This window comes from Hemiscyllium ocellatum, chromosome 1, assembly GCF_020745735.1.
Source record: "Hemiscyllium ocellatum isolate sHemOce1 chromosome 1, sHemOce1.pat.X.cur, whole genome shotgun sequence".
Lineage (NCBI taxonomy): Eukaryota > Metazoa > Chordata > Chondrichthyes > Orectolobiformes > Hemiscylliidae > Hemiscyllium > Hemiscyllium ocellatum.
Window position 1 is genome coordinate 88,100,645 of NC_083401.1, and position 19,184 is coordinate 88,119,828.

Here is a 19,184-nt window from a genome sequence, read left to right on the forward strand (position 1 = left end):
CTGTTAGGTCTGAAGGTTGATAAGTCTCCGGGGCCTGATGGTCTACATCCAGGGTACTGAAGGGAGTGGCTTGAGAAATCGTGGATGCGTTGGTGATTATTTTCCAGAGTTCAATAGATTCGGGATCAGTTCCTGCAGATTGGAGGGTGGCTAATGTTGTACCACTTTTTAAGAAAGGTGGGAGAGAGAAAGCAGGAAATTATAGACCAGTTAGTCTGACCTCTGTGACGGGAAAGTTGCTGGAGTTTATTATAAAGGATGAAATTATGACACACCAGGATAGTAGTAACAGGACAGGTCAGAGTCAGCATGGATTTATGAAGGGGAAATTATGCTTGACTAATCTTCTGGAATTTTTTGAGGATGTAACTCTGAAGATGGATGAGGGAGATCCAGTAGATGTAGTGTACCTGGACTTTCAGAAAGCTTTTGATAAAGTCCCACATAGGAGGTTAGTGAGCAAAATTAGGGTGCATGGTATTGGGGGCAAGGTACTAACTTGGATTGAAAGTTGGTTGGCTGATAGGCAACAAAGAGTAGTGATAAACGGCTCCATTTCGGAATGGCAGACAGTGACCAGTGGGGTACCACAGGGATCAGTGCTGGGACCGCAGTTTTTTACAATATATGTTAATGATATAGAAGATGGTATTAGTAATAACATTAGCAAATTTGCAGATGATACTAAGCTGGGTGGCAGGGTGAAATGTGATGAGGATGTTAGGAGATTACAGGGTGACCTGGACAGGTTAGGTGAGTGGTCAGATGCAGTTTAATGTGGATAAATGTATGGTTATTCACTTTGGTGGCAAGAACAGGAAGGCAGATTACTACCTAAATGGAATCAATTTAGGTAAAGGGGCAGTACAAAGAGATCTGGGTGATCTTGTACACCAGTCAATGAAGGTAAGCATGCAGGCACAGCAGGTAGTGAAGAAGGCTAATAGTATGCAGGCCTTCAGAAGAAGAGGGATTGAGTATAGAAGCAAAGAGGTTCTTCTGCAGCTGTACAGGGCCCTGGTGAGACCACTCCTGGAGTACGGTGTGCAGTTCTGGTCTCCAAATTTGAGGAAAGACATTTTGGCTATTGAGGGAGTGCAGCATAGGCTCCCAAGATCAATTCCTGGAATGGCGGGACTATCTTACGCTGAAAGACTGGAGCGACTGGGTTTGTATACCCTTGAGTTTAGAAAACTGAGAGGGGATCTGATTGAAACTTAAGATTATTAAGGGATTGGACACTCTCCCAGGACTTCAACAGTTTCCCCTTCCCCCACCTCATCCTAGTTCCTAACTTCCAGCTCAGCACTGTCCCCATGACTTGCCCGGACTTGCCCTACCTGCCTGTATCCTTTTCCACCTATCCACTCCACCCTCTCCTCTCTGGCCTATCACCTTCATCCCCTCCCCCATTCACCCATTGTACTCTATGCTACTTTCTCCCCACCTCCACCCTCCTCTAGCTTATCTCTCCACGCTTCAGGCTCACTGCCTTTATTCCTGATGAAGGGCTTTTGCCTGAAACGTCGATTTCGCTGCTCCTTGGATGCTGCCTGAACTGCTGTGCTCTTCGAGCACCATTAATCCAGAACCCATTTAGGACAGAGATGAAGAGAAACCTCTTCACCCAGAGAGTGGTGGCTGTGTGGAATGCTCTGCCAGAGGGCAGTGGAGGCCCAGTCTCTGGATTCATTTAAGAAAGAGTTGGATAGACCTCTCAAGGATAGTGGAATCAAGGGTTATGGAGATAATCAGTATCCTGTTCCTGCCTTAAGGATGATCAGCCATGATCATATTGAATGGTGGTGCAGGCTCGAAGGGCAGAATGACCTACTCCTGCACCTATTGTCTATTGATCCTCCATTTGAACTTCGACATACTAGACACAAGTCTTTTAAACTCAAGATAAAAACAATGAAAGGCAACATTTAGACTTCACAAAATCATTAGAGTTTAAAAAAATGAAATTATCTACATACATTTGTAATTAGTGGGCTTTGCACATATTTCGCAGAATGTATGTCTACTAGATGGTGCCTCACTGGAGGGAAAACTGTGATCACAGGCTTCTCTTGTGGAAACTGAGGAGGAAGTAAGCTAGAATTGCAGAAGGAAAAATTTGCAAATAAATTTACACTTGTTTATTCTAGATCTTTTTGTAGTTTAGACAAACAGACCCATTTTTTGCATGTTACACAATGTCAGCCCCAAAAATGAATACAGTGCACGATGTATAAACATAGATATTAACTTCTATTAGCATTCTTCATACATTTTGGGTAATAGTGACACTTTATATATTTGTTACCATCCAGACATTCTAGAGTCATTGGTTCTTTCAGGTGTGAGTTAAGTTAAACCGAATGTTTTCGCAGAGCATCAAAATACACAATTCCCTTTTGGAATTTAAGAAATGTTCCAATGGCTTCTCACTTTTTAAAAATGGACCACTTTCAAGGATTGACAAAACTACAACTATGGTTAAAAGTTAAAACTTGGAAAACACAAGGTCGTCTTATACCAGTGGAGAAAAGGCAGAGCAATGTTTTGAGCAGGATTCGTCTTCACAACTGAAAAAGTGAAAGGTGGGCAAGCATTAATCAGGCAAAAAGGAAAAATAAAAATAAAATTGTTCAAGTCTTAACTGATTGTGAAACCCTTATCCTGAAAACAACATTTCCAATATCTTGTATTTTATTAATATTTAGTTCAGGAGCGCTTATTGTTAGAATGTTTTCTCCCATTCCACTTCAAAAAACATTGGCTCTCTTCTATTTGGCTTAGTTCCATTTTTATTTATTTTCCTTTTATTTGAGGGGAATAGGAGAAATTCACTTTTTGTTTTAAACATATACATTTTTCAGTCATGAAAGATCTACTGTTCTAACTTCAACGTCTGATTAAGGGGTAGTTTTTCTTTGCCTGTTTTCACACTCTTTGCTAATTACTGGATCTTTTGCTGTTGCAAGTACTAATATTTTTAAAATTCTCAATTGCTTAATAGATGAACTGTTTATGAGGGTGAGACTTATACACTTAATGGTAAGATGCTGGGGCGTGTTGCCAAATAAAGAAACCTTGAATTGCAGGTTTTAGTTCCTTGAAAGTGGAATCACAGGTAGACTAGGTGGTGAAGGTGGTGTTTGGAATGCTTGCCTTTATTAGTCAGTACAATGACTATAGATGTTAGGAGATCATGTTGTGGCTGTACAGGACATTAGTTGGGCCACTTTTGGAATACTGCATTCAATTCCCTGCTAAAGGAAAGATGTTGTGAAACTTAAGGGGGCTCAGAAAAGGATGTTGTCAGAGTTGAGCTCGAGGCAGAAATTGAGGCTATTTTCTCTGCAGCATTAGAGGCTAAGGGTGACTTTATAGAGGTTTATAAAATCATAAAAACATGGATAAGGTGAATAGTCAACATTGGGGCGGCACGGTGGCACAGTGGTTAGCACTGCTGCCTCACAGCGCCTGTAGACCCGGGTTCAATTCCCGACTCAGGCGACTGACTGTGTGGAGTTTGCACGTTCTCCCCGTGTCTGCGTGGGTTTTCTCCGGGTGCTCCGGTTTCCTCCCACAGTCACAAAGATGTGTGGGTCAGGTGAATTGGCCAAGCTAAAATTGCCCATAGTGTTAGGTAAGGGGTAAATGTAGGGGTATGGGTGGGTTGCGCTTCGGCGGGTCGGTGTGGACTTGTTGGGCCGAAGGGCCTGTTTCCACACTGTAAGTCTAATCTAATCTAATCTAATCTAATCTTTTCCACAGTGTAGGGAGTCCAAAACAAGAGGGCACAGATTTAAGTTAAGAGGGGAAAAGATTTAAAAGGGACCTCGGGAGCAACGTTTTCCAAAGAGGATGGTGCATGAATGGATTGAGCTGCCAGAGGAAGTGGTGGAGGCTGGTACAACTACAACATTTAAAAGGCATCTGGATGAGTATATGAATAGACAGAGTTTAGAGGGATACGCACCAAATGCTGGCAAATGTGACGAGATTAATGTAGGGTATCTGGTTGGCATGTACGAGTTGGACCAAAGGGTTTGCTTCCATGCTGTACGTCTCCATGAGTCAATGACTTATGTCCTTCATCTAACAGTCTCCATTGCCTTTACATTAAAGAAAAGGCAGGATGGAGGACATTCAACACAAACTATTTACTTGAACCCTTGTCTACCTTTAAATTGAATAAAATGTCTCCTTTCCATGTTTCGTCGGTTCTGAAGGACTATGCCCAAAATTTGGAACTCCCACTGATTTTGACAGATAAAGAAATGTGTGAAGTGCTGCATTTTGCAAAGTCAGATCAAGGGAGGTGTTTCATGGTGAATAGTAGGGCCTTAAAGAGACTTTTGTTTTTGAGTAGAAGAGCTTTATTTGGAGATGGGGGGGGGGGGGGGGGGGGGAAGGAAAAAAGGAGGCGGGGGGGAAGGGAGGCGGGGGTTTGGAAGATGGTCTTTCCTCAACCTATGTACAAGGTACAGACGCTGCTGGGTTTCCTTGGCTATGAAATTGGTCTTGAGGGACCAGGTGATATTCTCTACTAGGTGAACACCAAGAAATTTGATACTCTTCACGAACTCCACAGGGGAGCCGATGACCAGCACAGAGTGGTCACTCCGTACCCTCCTGAAGTCAACAACCATGTCCTTCGTTTTGCCCACATTCAGGGACAGGTTGTTGGCTCTGCACCAGTCTGTTAGCCGCTGCAATTCCCCTCTGTATAATGACGCATCATTCCTGCTAATGCAACCCACTACCGTTGTGTCTTCAGTGAACTTATTAATATGATTTGGGCTGTGCATCACTGCACGGTCATGTGTCAGCAGGGTGAACAGCAATGGACTAAGAACACAGCCTTGTGCTCAGTGTGATGGCATTGGAGATGCTGCTCCCAACCCGGTCTGACTGAGATCTCCCAGTCAAGAAGACCAGGATCCAGTAACACAGAGATGTATTCCAGCCCAGCAGGTTCAGCTTTCCAGTCAGGTGCTGAGAAATGATGGTGTTAAATACAGAATTGAAGTCTGCAGATGTTCTTCTTGTCCAGGTGGGTGAGGGCCAGATAGAGGGTGGTGGAGATGGCATCATCTGTTGAGCAGTTGGGATGATACGTGAACTGCAGGGTGTCCAGTGAGGGAGGCAGCTGGGTCTTAGTAAGCCACATCACAAGCCTCTCGAAACACTTCACGATGATGGGTGTTAATGCAATGGGGCAGTAGTCGTTGAGGTACGACACTGAGGCCTTCTTTAGCATGGGGCCAATGGTAGCATCCTTGAAGCACATTGGAACTACAGCACAACTCAGATGTTAAAGATGCCTGTGAACAACATCTACCAGCACATCAGAGCATCCTCTGAACACTCTACCATGGATGTTAACCTCACATCGGCTGTGGTAAGACAACACCTGGGCATTGGGGGGGGGGGGGGATCTTCCTTGTCACCACATCATTTTGTGCCTTAAGCCGTGCGTATAACTTGTTCAACTCATCCGGAAGGGAAGCATCACTAGTACAAGAAAACGATGCAGTTCTGTGATTGGTGATGATTTGAGTATCCTTCCATATGCTACACATATCACTGATGTCCTGAAAAAGGCTGCGTAATCTCTGTGCAGATGCATGCTTTGCCTCTTTGATGGCTGGGGACAGGTTTTTTTTTGAAAATGTACAGCATGGAAACAGACCTTCGGTCCAACCCGTCCATGCCGACCAGATATCCCAACCCAATCTTGTCCCACCTGCCAGCACCCGGCCCATATCCCTCCAAACCCTTCCTATTCAAATACACTTCCAAATGCCTCTTAAATGTTGCAGTTGTACCAGCCTCCACCACATCCTCTGGCAGCTCATTCCATACACTTACCACCCACTGCGGGGTTGGCCCTCAATGATATTAGGGCCACTTTGACATGTGCTCTGAAGGCAGAATCAGGGGTCCTCAGCAGCCCACACACACCTTTGTGGTTATCCATAACTGCTGGTTGGGGTGAGAAGTGATGATCTTGGTCACAGTGCCATCGTCAGTACAGCTCAAATCACCGACACCTTATATTCTAAGTTAACGGAGTTGCCATCTCCTTAAACATGCACGTGTGTGCTCAAAGCAATCTTGAAGAGCAGAAATGGCTCCTGCCAGCCAGGTTTTCACCTGCTTCAGAACTGGTTTGACACCTCTGATGAGCGTTCTATATGCTGGAATTAGAGTTACAGAGATGTGGTCTGAGGAGCTGAGGTGGGGGTGGGGCTCTGTCCTGTATGCATTGAGATTGTTTGTATAAACAAGATCCAGCGCGCTTCCCCCCTCTCGTTACAAAGCCCACATGCTGATGGAATTTAGAGAGCACAGGCCTGAGATTCGCATGGTTAGAATCTCCAGCAACAATAAACAATCCATCAGGGTGTGCTTCTTCAATCACTAATAGCCCCATACAGCTCAGAGTGCCTCCTTAGCATTAGCATTGGGAGGATGTAAACTTTGGAGCTCAAGTGCATGGTTCTCTGAAAGTGGAGTCACAGTTAGACAGGGGCAGTGAAGTCGACTTTTGGCATACTGGCCCTCAAAAGTCACGATATTGAGTACAGAAGTTGGTAAGTTAAATTACAGTTGTACTGGACATTAGTGAAGCCGCATTTGCAGTTCTGCATTCAATTTTGGTCACCCTGCTATAGGAGGGATGTTATTAAACTGGAAAGAGTGCAGAAGAAATTTACAAGGATGTTGCCAGGACTCAGGGTCTGAGTTATACGGAGATGTTGGACAAGCTAGGAGTTGATTCTTTACAGCATAGGAGACTGAAAAGGGGGGGGGGGGGCGAAACTTGCGGAGATGCATAGGATCATGAGAGGCTTGGACAGGGTAAATGCATGCAATCTCTTTCCCAGGGTTGGGGAATTGAGGACTGGAGCTCATCAGTTTAAGGTTAGAAGGGAAAGAAAGAAGAAAAGGGAACCACAGGGGCCATTTTATTTTTGTTTTACACAAAGAGAGGTACACATATGGAATGAGCTGCCAGTGGAAGTGGTTGAGGCGGGTACATTAACAACATTTAAACTGGACAAATACATGGATAGGAAAAGGTTTAGAAGGATATGGGCCAAGAGCAGGGAAACGAGGTTAGAGTGGATGGACATCTTGGTTGGCATGGACCGGTTTGGGCCAAAGAGCCCGACTCCGTGCCGTAGGACTATGATCCTGCTGCATTTTTACATTTTCGTTTAAGAGCTGCAGCTTGTTAAACAAAGAAAAATTCAATTTGATCAAATAACAGCAACATTTCAACTCAACCTTTCCTCAGTCAGCATGTTAGACCAAAATTATCAGAGTTTGCAGCCTAATCAGCATGTCGTGTTTTATCATGTAAAAAGCTTGAAGCATGTAAATCCTTCAAAGGACATTTCATGAAACAGGCTGCCAGCATGGAGGGCTATAGTGTGAGGTTCCCTTCTTGAGATTCTTACATGCTTGATGCAACTGCAATAACGCTAACTTCTGTGAACAGCCACAATTTATTTAAGTACGTTCCAGCTTTTGGAAGAGCACTTAACATTCTTTACGATGCTTGCTGAGCATGTCAAGCAAGGCTCCCCGAACAAGGGAACCATCCTTCCTTGATACAGGGTTATACATCACAGTCAGCCATGCATACAAAACACAAGCCCCTGCCACGCCCCCACACTCACTTGCCAACCAAAAACAATGTACAGTGAGAGATTAGGCGATTCATTAAACTGCAGCATTCACAGAATATGATTAGTTTGTCACCTCCTGCCTTTAAGGCGGAAAACACCCCCCCACACCCAAACCCCAGATATCGAATTTCTTACGTCAGCAGAACAAATTAATCCTTTAACATCTCAATAGCTGTTAGAATTTAGCGTAAAAAAGAATGGAAAAAGAAACTCAAATGTATACTTTAAATACTTACATGTTTAAATTGATTGTTTTATTGTTTATTGTAAACGGTAGTCTGTATTCCACATCCTTCTGTATTTCCACTATACTGTACAGAAATAAATACAATTGAAATTAGCATTAAGAACATTACAACAAATAATGAGACTTGCCAGCATGAAAATTAGACCAAAAACAATAATATTCAAACTGCTAATTAAAAAAGTTTGGATAGAAATCCTGTATGCAAAACTTTGCCTGTAGTAATGTGCTTGCTGACTTGTCAGCTTTTAGTCTTGTAGATTATGCAACTGAAATCACATTCTCTATTCCATTACAAACAGAGGCACACTAATTATGTTTATCAGAGTAACTAATAAGATTTTTTTCAGTAAATAAGTTTAGTTGTATCGTAAAGAAACAAGCAATTAGTTGATTAAGTCTTTGTTGTTTTATTTAGAGGAGTTAAGATTCCCTCCCCCCCATCAGAAGCTATAACATTACCAGAACCCATTTTAACAAGGATTTGCAGCACAGCCATAGCTTAACTTGTATGTGATGATGTTGTGGGTTTAAGAGGTTGTTTTGTCCTGTCTTTGTTTTTGAAAGAGATGATTTAAGACATAAGTGCTGAGATGTCCAACTGGACAGCCAATAAACAGCTTGTGAAGACTTGGTTTTTTTTTAAAAAACAATGGACCAATAGAGGCAGCTTATTGGGTGTGACCAGTTCTCAAAGACCAGGACATGCAGTATGTTTCTTAAAACTTTTAGATTTAGCAGAAGCTGCTGCAGCCTTGATGAAGCAGAAGCTTTTCCTTCCCTCTCAAAGTAGTTTGACCAGTTGAATTGCAACTTGAACATAGTCTTTAAAATAAGAAAAAGTTAGGGTCTAGGCCATAGAGTCATGGAGATGTACAGCACAGAAACAGATCCTTCGGTCCAACCCATCCATGCCGACCAGATATCCCAACCCAATCTAGTCCCACCTGCCAGCACCTGGCCCATATCCTTCCAAACCCTTTCTATTCATATACCCATCCAGATGCCTTTTACATGTTGCAACTGTACTAGCCTCCACCACTTCCTCTGGCAGCTCATTCCATATACGTACCACCCTCTGCATGAAAATGTTGCCCCTTAGGTCTCTTTTATATCTTTCCCTCTCATCCTAAACTTATGCCCTCTAGTTCTGGACTCCCCGACCCCAGGGAAAAGACTATCTATTTATCCTATCCATGCTCCTCATGATTTTATAAACCTTTATAAGGTCACCACTCAGCCTCCGACGATCCAGGGAAAACAGCCCCAGCCTATTCAACCCCTCCTTATAGCTCAAATCCTCCAACCCAGGTAACATCTTTGTATATCTTTTCTGAACCCTTTCAAGTTTCACAACATCTTTCTGATAGGAAGACCAGAATTGCATGCAATATTCTAACAGTGGCCAATCCAATGTCTTGTACAGCCGCAACATGACCTCCCAACTCCTGTACTCAATACTCTGACCGATTAAGGAAAGCATACCAAACGCCTTCTTCACTACCCTATCTACCTGTGACTTCACTTTTAAGGAGCAATGAATCTGCACTCCAAGGTCTCTTTGTTCAGCAACACTCCATAAAAGGAGTGCAAGACCTGCTAAGATTTGCTTTCCCAAAATGCAGATCTTCGCATTTATCTGAATTAAACTCCATCTGCCACTTCTTAGCCCATTGGCTCATCTGGGCAAGATCCTGTTGTAATCTGAGGTAAGCTTCTTCCCTGTCCACTGCACCTCCAATTTTGGTATCATCGGCAAACTTACTAACTGTACCTCTTGTGCTCACATCCAAATCATTTATATAAGTGACAAAAAGTAGTGGACCCAGCACTGATCCTTGTGAAACTCCACTGGTCACAGGTCTCAAATACGAAAAACAACCCTCCACCACCACTCTCTGTCTTCTACCTTTCAGCCAGTTCTGTATCCAAATGGCATGGTCTAGTCCGGTCCATAACATTATGGAATGATTTTGAATTACGGGGAGATTAAACAATGCAACTATTTTACTTTTCTGTACTCCTAACACTTGCGAAGAAAAGGACAAAATCAGTTTATCTGAACATCACCATTCATAAATTAAGATCTTTCCAGAATTAGTACTTCATCCCAATGGAGAAATGAATAAAACAAATTTTATAAGGTTTAGTTCATAACCACCTCCTGATTTCCAGCATAACCCTAGTAAATTCAAGTTACACCTTTGCCATTGCTTTTATATCTTCCCCATAATGGACAGTAAAACAATGAGCAATGCTCCAAATGTAATCCTGTCTAACTTTAATGTTGTTTTTCACTTTTGCTCAATGACTCAAGATAGAAAATCAAAAGATTCAATTTGTTTCATTTAAATCTAATTGGCTCCTATCTTTAATAGCTGAAAATGTGTTGCTGGAAAAACCTAGCAGGTCAGGCAGCATCCAAGGAGCAGGAGAATCAACATTTCTTGGACGTTTCATGCTCCTTGGATGCTGCCTGACCTGCTGTGTTTTTTCAGCAATACATTTTCAGCTCTGATCTCCAGCATCTGCAGTCCTCACGTTCCCCTCCTGTCTTTAATAACCATATATTCAGACTGCCATATTGAGAAACTATAGAATTATGAAGGTAAGCAAAATAGAAGAATATTTTGTTAGGTGAAGATGAAACTGTAGGAGGAAATTTGTTTGGAACTCATTAAATTGCTCTTTAGCTGAGATGATAGACCCAGCGAAGAGTTCCCTTTCTGCTCTTCTTCTGCCTATTGAGAACTGCTTGATGAAGACTGCTCTGATGAAAACCTGTTATACATAAAGGTCTGTTTGATGAGGATGTCTCTCTGAGGACTCCTGCCTAAGCACATTGTTATATCATACTTGTTGGGGAAGGTAACTTACACTGTGTTAATCAATTGTTTCAACATAATGGCCAGTTTACCATCCTAAGAATAAATACCTATTTATTTTTGATAGGATGCATTTGGCAGTATTGAGAAAGTCTATAGTCTTAAAACTTGTCTTTAAACATTTAGTCTAAATTGTAATGCTGAATTATAGAACACATTTACTGCACTAGAAAAATAGACAGACAGGAAGGCTCAGAAAAAGTGGGGAAACTTAAAGAATGCAAAAGATAGGGACACCTGGGCTCACCAAGTGATAACAGGATGCTGTAAGGCAATTAAGAACATTGAGGAGAAGGTGAGGACTGAAGATGCTGGAGATCAGAGCTCAAAAATGTGTTGCTGGAAAAGCGCAGCAGGTCAGGCAGCATCCAAGGAGCAGGAGAATCGATGTTTCGGGCATAAGCCCTTCTTCAGGAATGAGGAAGGTGTGCCAAGCAGGCTAAGATAAAAGGTGGAGAGGAGGGACTTGTGGGAGGGGCATTTGGAATGCGATAGTTGGAAGGAGGTTAAGGTGAGGGTGATAGGCCGGACAGGGGGTGGGAGTGGAGAGGCCGAGAAGATGATTGCAGGTCAAGGCGGCAGTGCTGAGTCCAAGAGTTGAGACTGAGATAAGGTGCGGGGGCGGGGGGGGGGGGGGGGGGGGGGGGAGGTGAAAATGAGAAGAAAGGACCCAATACTCAGCATGAGCAAAACCAATGTAGTGTACAAAATCCCATGCAAGGACTGCACAAAACACTACATAGGACAAACAGGAAGACAGCTAACGATCCATATCCACGAACACCAACTAGCCACGAAACGACACCACCAGCTATCCTTAGTAGCCACACACGCAGATGACAAGCAACATGAGTTCGACAGGGACAACACTACTATTATAGGACAAGCCAAACAGAGAACAGCCAGGGAATTCCTAGAGAAAGGCATGGCACTCATCCAGAGATTCAATCAATAAGCACGTCGACCTGGACCTAATATACCGACCACTGCAACGAACAGCTGGAACGGACAACCTGAAGCGGCAGATTCAAACCACTACAAATGCCGGAGGAAAGATCACATTCACAGGAGGCTCCCAGGCACTGAGGATGTCACCTAGGCAGGGGACAAAGCGTCTACAACACAAATTCCCAGCTCGGCGAACAGAACCACAACAACGAGCACCCGAGCTACAAATCTTCTCACAAACGTCTTTATAAGAACCTATCTCGCCGCAGGTGCCTAACTTGGCTGGATTTTGTTTTCCCACCTGATGGATAGCTCAAGGCCTGTAGGAGTGATCAATCAAGTGCACACAGACCTGTCAATTAACTTTTCTTCTTTACGAATTATTGTCTTTCACTGTTATCTGTCTAATTAAGAACATGAAACGTTTTTATAAACTTTTGTATAAAAGAAGCCACTTTGTATCAGTACATTGGTTTAGCTTATAAGTATCTGTGTTATGTGGTAACAGTGATGCTATTAGTGAATAAAGGGAATGACTCAAATTAAACTAAACTGTCTGTAAGAGGATTTTATTCCAGATTTCCAAAGAGTACGATTTCTGGGACGAACCAAGAGAGAGAGGCTTACAGGTCTGAGTCCACAAGGGATTCCCTGGGCTGTCTCAAATCTGTACTTTAACAGTATCTGGGCAGCATGCTCTTCAGAGTGTCAGTGTGGACTCAATGGTCTGAATGGTTTGCTTACACACTGTAGAGATTCTATGATAACTCTAAACTTGGCTATTCTAATACTTTCTTGGCTAGTTTCCAACATTCTACCCTCTGCTAACGCGGGGTCCTGCAACTCTCTGCTAACAATATCTTAACTCTCAGCAAGTCTCGTTTTCCTATTAGGCCTGTGCTCAATGCAAGGTAAACACAGAATTTAAATTCTTCGTCCTTTTCAAATCCGTCCAAGAACTTAAAAGACTCTCTCCTTAATTCTTGGCAAACTACAACCCACTCTCCTCCAATTCAGGTCTCTTTTGCACCTTCAATTTTAATTGCTTCACCATTTGTAGTGTGCCTTGGTCACTTAGGTTCTCAGCTCCAGGATACCTTACCTACCTCACTTCTCTCCTTTTAAGACAACCAGGAAAAGTACAACCTCAACCAAGTTCTTGGCTACCTGACCAAACATCTCCTTATGTTCTTTGTTGCCACACATTATCTTGTAAAACACCTTGGGCCATTTCATTATGTTAAGGTGCTTCTTAAATCCAAGTTGTTGCATAAGGTAGTCTGACTAGCACCCTGGACACTTACCCTGTTTGCAAACCAACCTATAACATTTTTACTGATAGAAACTGTCTGCATTCAGATCTGGAATCTGCCCTAATCAAATCCACCCTATTGTTTTCCAGAGAGATATGATGGCTAGCATACGAACAATGTACAGGCAGTGGGCCACTTGGCCCAGCGAGCCTGTTCCGCCATTCAATGAAGTCAAGGTTGATCTGATTTTAACCTTAACTTTATCTTCATGTTTCATTCATGTGGCAGTCAAGAATCTACCTCTGCCGTGAAAATAGTTAAAGATTCTGAATCCACGGCCTTTTAGCAAAGGGAATTCCAAAGACTCCAAATCCTCAGGGAAAACATTGTTTTCTCATCTTTGTTATAAATGGGAGACTATTATTTTAAACAATGACTCATAATTCTAGCTTCTCCCACAAAAAAGAAATGTCCTTTCAACATACCCCCTATCCAGTCCCCTCAGGGTATTATAGGTTTTTAATTAGTTAACTTCCGGTTCTTCTAAACTCTGGAATATACAGACCTGTCTAGCCTTTCCTCAAGTCAAACTGCTCATTTCAGGTATTAGTCTAATAAACATCCTTCTGTAAACACAGTGACCAGTGCTGTACATGGTACTCAAGATGTGGTGTGACTAATGCCTCTCATAAGTGAAGCTTAACCTCCTACCTCTTACATTCAATTCCCTTGCAATAAATCATAACATTCGATTAGCTTTCCCGATTACTTGCTACACCTGTATGCTAACCCTCTGCGATTCATGCACTCGCACACCCAGATCTCTCTGCATCCTCTCACTGCTTAGATAATTTGCTTTCATTCTGTCTGATAAAACAGATGGATAACTTCACATCTTCCCATATTGTACTCCATTAGCCAGAACTTTCCCACTCACTTAACCTTGTTCCTTTTGTTAGCTCCTTGTGCCTTCTTCACAATTCACATCCCTATCTTTCTGCTTAAATTTAGCTCCTATACCTTTGTATCAAAGACATCAGCATCCGATACTGCCAACAATATCACACATACTATTTAACAAAGTAACTCTACGGAATATGTCCATACATCACAATATTTGTATCTGTCTTAATGAAACGTGACCATGGGCTCCACCTGTCAACAACCCTTGTCTTCATCCCATAGATGCAGAGGAGATTTTAATCAAGAAAGTTTGCTTTATGAGGCTAAAGAATAGGATGTCTTAAACATGACATACGTGCAAACACTTTAGCACACAAAATGCTGGGTCAGTCTTAGCATAAGCTTATAACCCAAACAGGAGCTCTGCTACTCCATCTTCAAAAAAATGTGAATAAATATGCTGTTATATTTACACAGAAAACATAAGTTGTCTTCCTTCCCATGTTGTGGAGGTGCCAGTGTTGGACTGAGGTGAACAAAGTCCGAAGTCACACAATACCTATTGTAGTCCAACAAATTTATTTGAAATCACAAGCTTTTGGAGTATTGCTCTTTCATCACATGAAGTGGAGGGAAGCACACATGCTCAGCCGACATATTCTGTGCCTGTGCTCTTCCCTCCACTTGATGGAGGAGCAGTGCTCCAAATCTTGTGATTTCAAATAAACCTGTTGAACTATAACCTGGTGTCATGCGACTTTTGACTTCCTTCCTTCCCGTAACCATTTTATTTTTGGAAGTATATGCAATTCTCTCACTTATTAATACTGAACCTGTTTCAATAGTCTCTTGACAATGCATTCCACATCATAACTTGCTACATCTAAAACACTTCGTTTATTCGGATACTTTCCCAATTCACTTAATTAACAATCCTCTGGTTACCATCCTTCTCCAAGTGAAAGAAATTTCTCCTTTCTATGTTTATCAAAAACTCCTCAATTTTGAATACCTATCAAATTTCCCCTTAATCTTGCTCAATCACAGGAGAACAGTTCTTCTCTTGCCTCTTTGCATAACTGAAGTCCCCTGAATTATTCTGGGGAACTTCCTCTGCACCGTCTGCCAAGGCCTTCAAACCATCCTGCAGTGTGATTTTCAAAGTTTGACAATATTCTAGTTGAGGCCTCACCTGTGATTCAAAACATTTAGCATAACTTCATTACTTTTTATTCTATTCTTCTACTTTTAAAATCCAGAATCAAATTTTATTAAACATAGCTTTTTTTCGGCAGAAGCACATGTTGGTATGTGAATCTCTCTGGCCCTGCACACATCCAGTAAAATTGTGCTGTTTACTTTCTGTTGCTCAATTTACAATTTGGCATATTAAAATGTACACTATTTGTTCCTGCAATAAATGCTGAGAAACTGCAAATGTACAACTACTCCTTGCGAATGAGTTTCATTAACGAACAAATATTGACAGTGCATCTTATGACTATGAGATTTAAACAATGATAGCATAGTTCATGGCTCTAAGTGTGTGTTGACAGCTAGTCACAAGGTTTGATGCCAAGTCAGGCATGTACTTTTACAAATGAAAATAGAGCCTAAAGTCATATTTCACATGACCAGGAAATTAAGCAATATCTCAAATCTCTTGCATACTGTTCATATGAGCATCATTGAAATACTTTGGGATATGAACAAGACAGACACACATGTTCAAGTTCAGCAAAGTGTTCAGTATAATTTTAACTTGAACGAGATGGATTTTGGTGACAAAACCTCAAGTCCTCCCATTTCAAACTACACAAACAACTAAGTGAAAGTGATAAAGGACATCAACATTTGAGTTAATCTGCTGTCTTCAGAGATTATAGTACTTCTGTTTTCAGGGAGTTAAATACAGTCTGCACACCAAAAAGTGTTGATTCCCAATGAGCAAATGAGAGGTGTAACATTTATGAACAAAAAATGCAATATTTTCAAGCATACAAACTATGCACATAATGCAAATAATTTAATAACCAAGATTTGAAATGTTCATGCTCCACAATATAAAACCTTCCCTCTCCAATTAACAATAAACTATCATTGACAAACAGAGCAGTCATTTTTATAGACAACTACTGCAGATAGTACTACTTCTTGTTTATGCCTCCAACACCACTGATCAAGGAATCATTTTGCTTTTAATTGCTGCAGTCATGCAAATACTGTATTTGTAATAGAATTTCAGTTTATTCAAGGACCTGTTATGCTTAAGAGAACCTTTGTCTGCCAAATCCATCCTTTACAAATTTGTGTTAGAGCTCTTAAAAAAAAGCAGCTAGAAATGACAAATTTACTGAAAATAGCACCTTCATTTTACATAGATATAAAAAGGCAGGAGTATTTTATTCAGCTACTCGAATTTCTTTGCCATTCTCGACCATGGCTGATATTCCACCTACAAAACTAGATAATCTCACACTTCACCATATGATATTCCATCTTTGTGTTTTGGCATATTTATCCAATCTGTACAAATTCCCTTTCCCCATCACCCTCCTAATTACATTTCCACTTAGTTTTGTGTTAATTGCAAACATGGGAATAATACATTTATTCACCACTTTCAAATCAATGATACAGATTGTGAACAGCTGGGTCCAAGCACTGATCCTTGTAGTGCCTCACAAGCCAGGGTCTGCCAAAGCAAACATGACCCATTTCACCTCATAAATCCATGTTGACTCTGGTCAATCATATTGCATTCCTCTCCCCTCCACCACCACCACCACATCACAGTGTTTCAAAATCATACCCTTTATAATATATTCTACTACTTCTCCTGCTGCTGACAAACTCATGACTGTAATTCCATTTTCTCCTTCCTTCCTTAAACTGAAGTGCCAAATTTGCAACCTTCAAATCTGCAGGCATCCTTCTAGATTCTGCAGAATTTCAAATGATCACCAATGCATCAACTGTTTCCATACCTCTCTTTCATCAGGCTGAGACAGTCAGAGTTGCACAGCACAGAAACAGACCAGTCAGTTCAATTCCTCCATGTTGACCAGATATCCGAAATTCATTGATCCCATTTGCCAACATCTGACTAATATTCCTCTGTATCCTTCCTGTTCATGTATACACCTAGATGCCTTTTAAGTGTCCTAAGCGTATCAACCTGCACCACAACCTTGAGCAGCTCATTCCGGCCACTTATGTCTCTTTTAAATCTTTCCCCTCTCACCTTAAATGTACGCCCTCTGATTTTGGGCTCCCCACTCCAGGAAAAAGATCTTGTTATTCACCCTATCCATGCCCCTCATGATTTTATAAACCTCCAAGGAAAGTAGCCCCAGCTTAGAGTCATAGATATGTACAGTACAGAAACAAATCCTTCGGTCCAACATTCCGATCAGATATCCTAACCTAATACCATTTACCAGCAATTGGCCCATATTCCTCAAAACCTTTCCTAGTCCCATCATGATGCCTTAAGGATGTAATTGTACCACTCTCCATCACTTCCTTTCACAGCCCATTTCAAACACGCACCACCCTATGTGAGAAAAAGTTGCCCCTTAAGTCCCTTTTAAATATCTCCCCTCTCACCTTAAACATATGCCCTCTAGTTCTTAAATCGACCACACTAGGGAAAAGACCTTGTCTATTTACCCTATCCATACCCTTCACGATTTTATAAATCTCTACAAGGTCATCCCTTAGCCTCCGATGCTCCAGAGAAAACCGCCTCAGCCTATTTAGCTTCTCCCTATAGCTCAAATCCTTCAACCCTGCCAACATCCTTGTAAATCTTTTCTGGACTCTTTCAACTTTCACAACATCCTTCAGATACGAGGGAGACCAAATTAAACACAATATTCTAATGTCCTGTACTGCTGAAATGTGACCTCCCAACTCCTATTCCTGATTCCTGATGAAGGGCTTATGCCCGAAACGTCGAATTTCCTGTTCCTTGGATGCTGCCTGACCTGCTGCGCTTTTCCAGCAACACATTTTCAGCTTTGATCTCCAGCATCTGCAGACCTCACTTTCTTCCCAACTCCTATACTCAATGCTGTGACCAATAAATGAAAGCATACCAAATGCCTGCTTCACTATCCTATTTACCTGCGACTCCACTTTTAAGAAACTATGAACCTGCACTCCAAGGTCTCTTTGTTCAGCAAAACTCCCCAAGACCTTACTATTAAGTGACTCAGCCCTGCTAAGATTTGCTTTTCCAAAATGCCGCACCTCACATTTATCTAAATCAAACTCCACCTGCCGCTCCTCAGCCCATTGTCCCATGTGATCAAAATCCTGTTGTACTCTGCAGTAACCTTCTTCGTTGTCCACACCTCCAATTTTGGAATCATTTGCAAATTTACAAACTGTACCTCCTAAGTTCACATGCAAATTATTTATATCAATGACAAAAAGAAGTGGACCCAGCACTGATCCTTGTGGCACACAACTGGTCACAGGTCTCCAGTCTGAAAAGCAACCCTCCACTACCATCATACCATCCTTTCTTCTGCCTCAAAGCCAGTTCTGTATCCAAATGGCTAGTTCTCCCGTATTCCATAAGATCTAACTGTTCTAACCAGTCTACCATAAGGAGCCTTATCAAATGCTTTACTGAAGTCCATATAGATTACTGCCCTCAGCAATCCTCTTAGCTATTTCTTCAAAAACATTCAATCAAGTTCGTGATTCATGATTTCCCATGCACAAAGCCATGTTGACTATCCCTAATCGGTCCTTGCCTTTCCAAATGCATGTGAATCATGTCCCTCAGGATTCCCTCCAACAACTTGTCCACCACCGATGTCAGGCTCGCAGGTCTATAGTTCCCTGGCTTTTCCTTACCACCTTTCTTAAAATTGTGGCACCATATTTGCCAACCTCCAGTCTTCCGGTACCTCACCTATGACTATCGATGATACAAATATCTCAGCAAGAGGCCAGCAATCACTCCTCTAGCTTCCCAGAGAGGTCTATGGGACACCTGATCAGGTCCTGGAGATTTATCCATTTTTATGCAGTTTAAGACATCTAGCAAACTCCTCCTATTTCCCCCCATTTGATATCTTTCATATCCTTCTCCACAGCAAACACTGATGCAAAATACTTGTTCATCATCTCCCCCATTTCTTGTAGTTCCACACATAGGCTGCCCTGCTGATCTTTGAGGGGCCCTATTCTCTCCCGAGTTACCCTTTTGTCCTTAATATTTATAAAATTCCTTTGGGTTCTCCTT

At 41.9% G+C, this 19,184-nt stretch overlaps 1 protein-coding gene across 2 annotated transcripts in view; it reads right to left on the reverse strand.

The window, feature by feature from the left end:
• Window positions 1–19,184, reverse strand: part of vps37a (VPS37A subunit of ESCRT-I) — a 47,323-nt gene that overhangs the window by 24,253 nt on the left and 3,886 nt on the right. For both annotated transcript variants that reach the window (XM_060824011.1, XM_060824019.1), the window contains exons 2-3: window positions 7,928–8,002; window positions 1,980–2,097 (exon numbers count right to left, since the gene is read on the reverse strand). In XM_060824011.1, coding sequence (XP_060679994.1) covers window positions 1,980–2,097; window positions 7,928–8,002 — 193 coding nt within the window. The remainder of the gene's footprint in view (window positions 1–1,979; window positions 2,098–7,927; window positions 8,003–19,184) is intronic.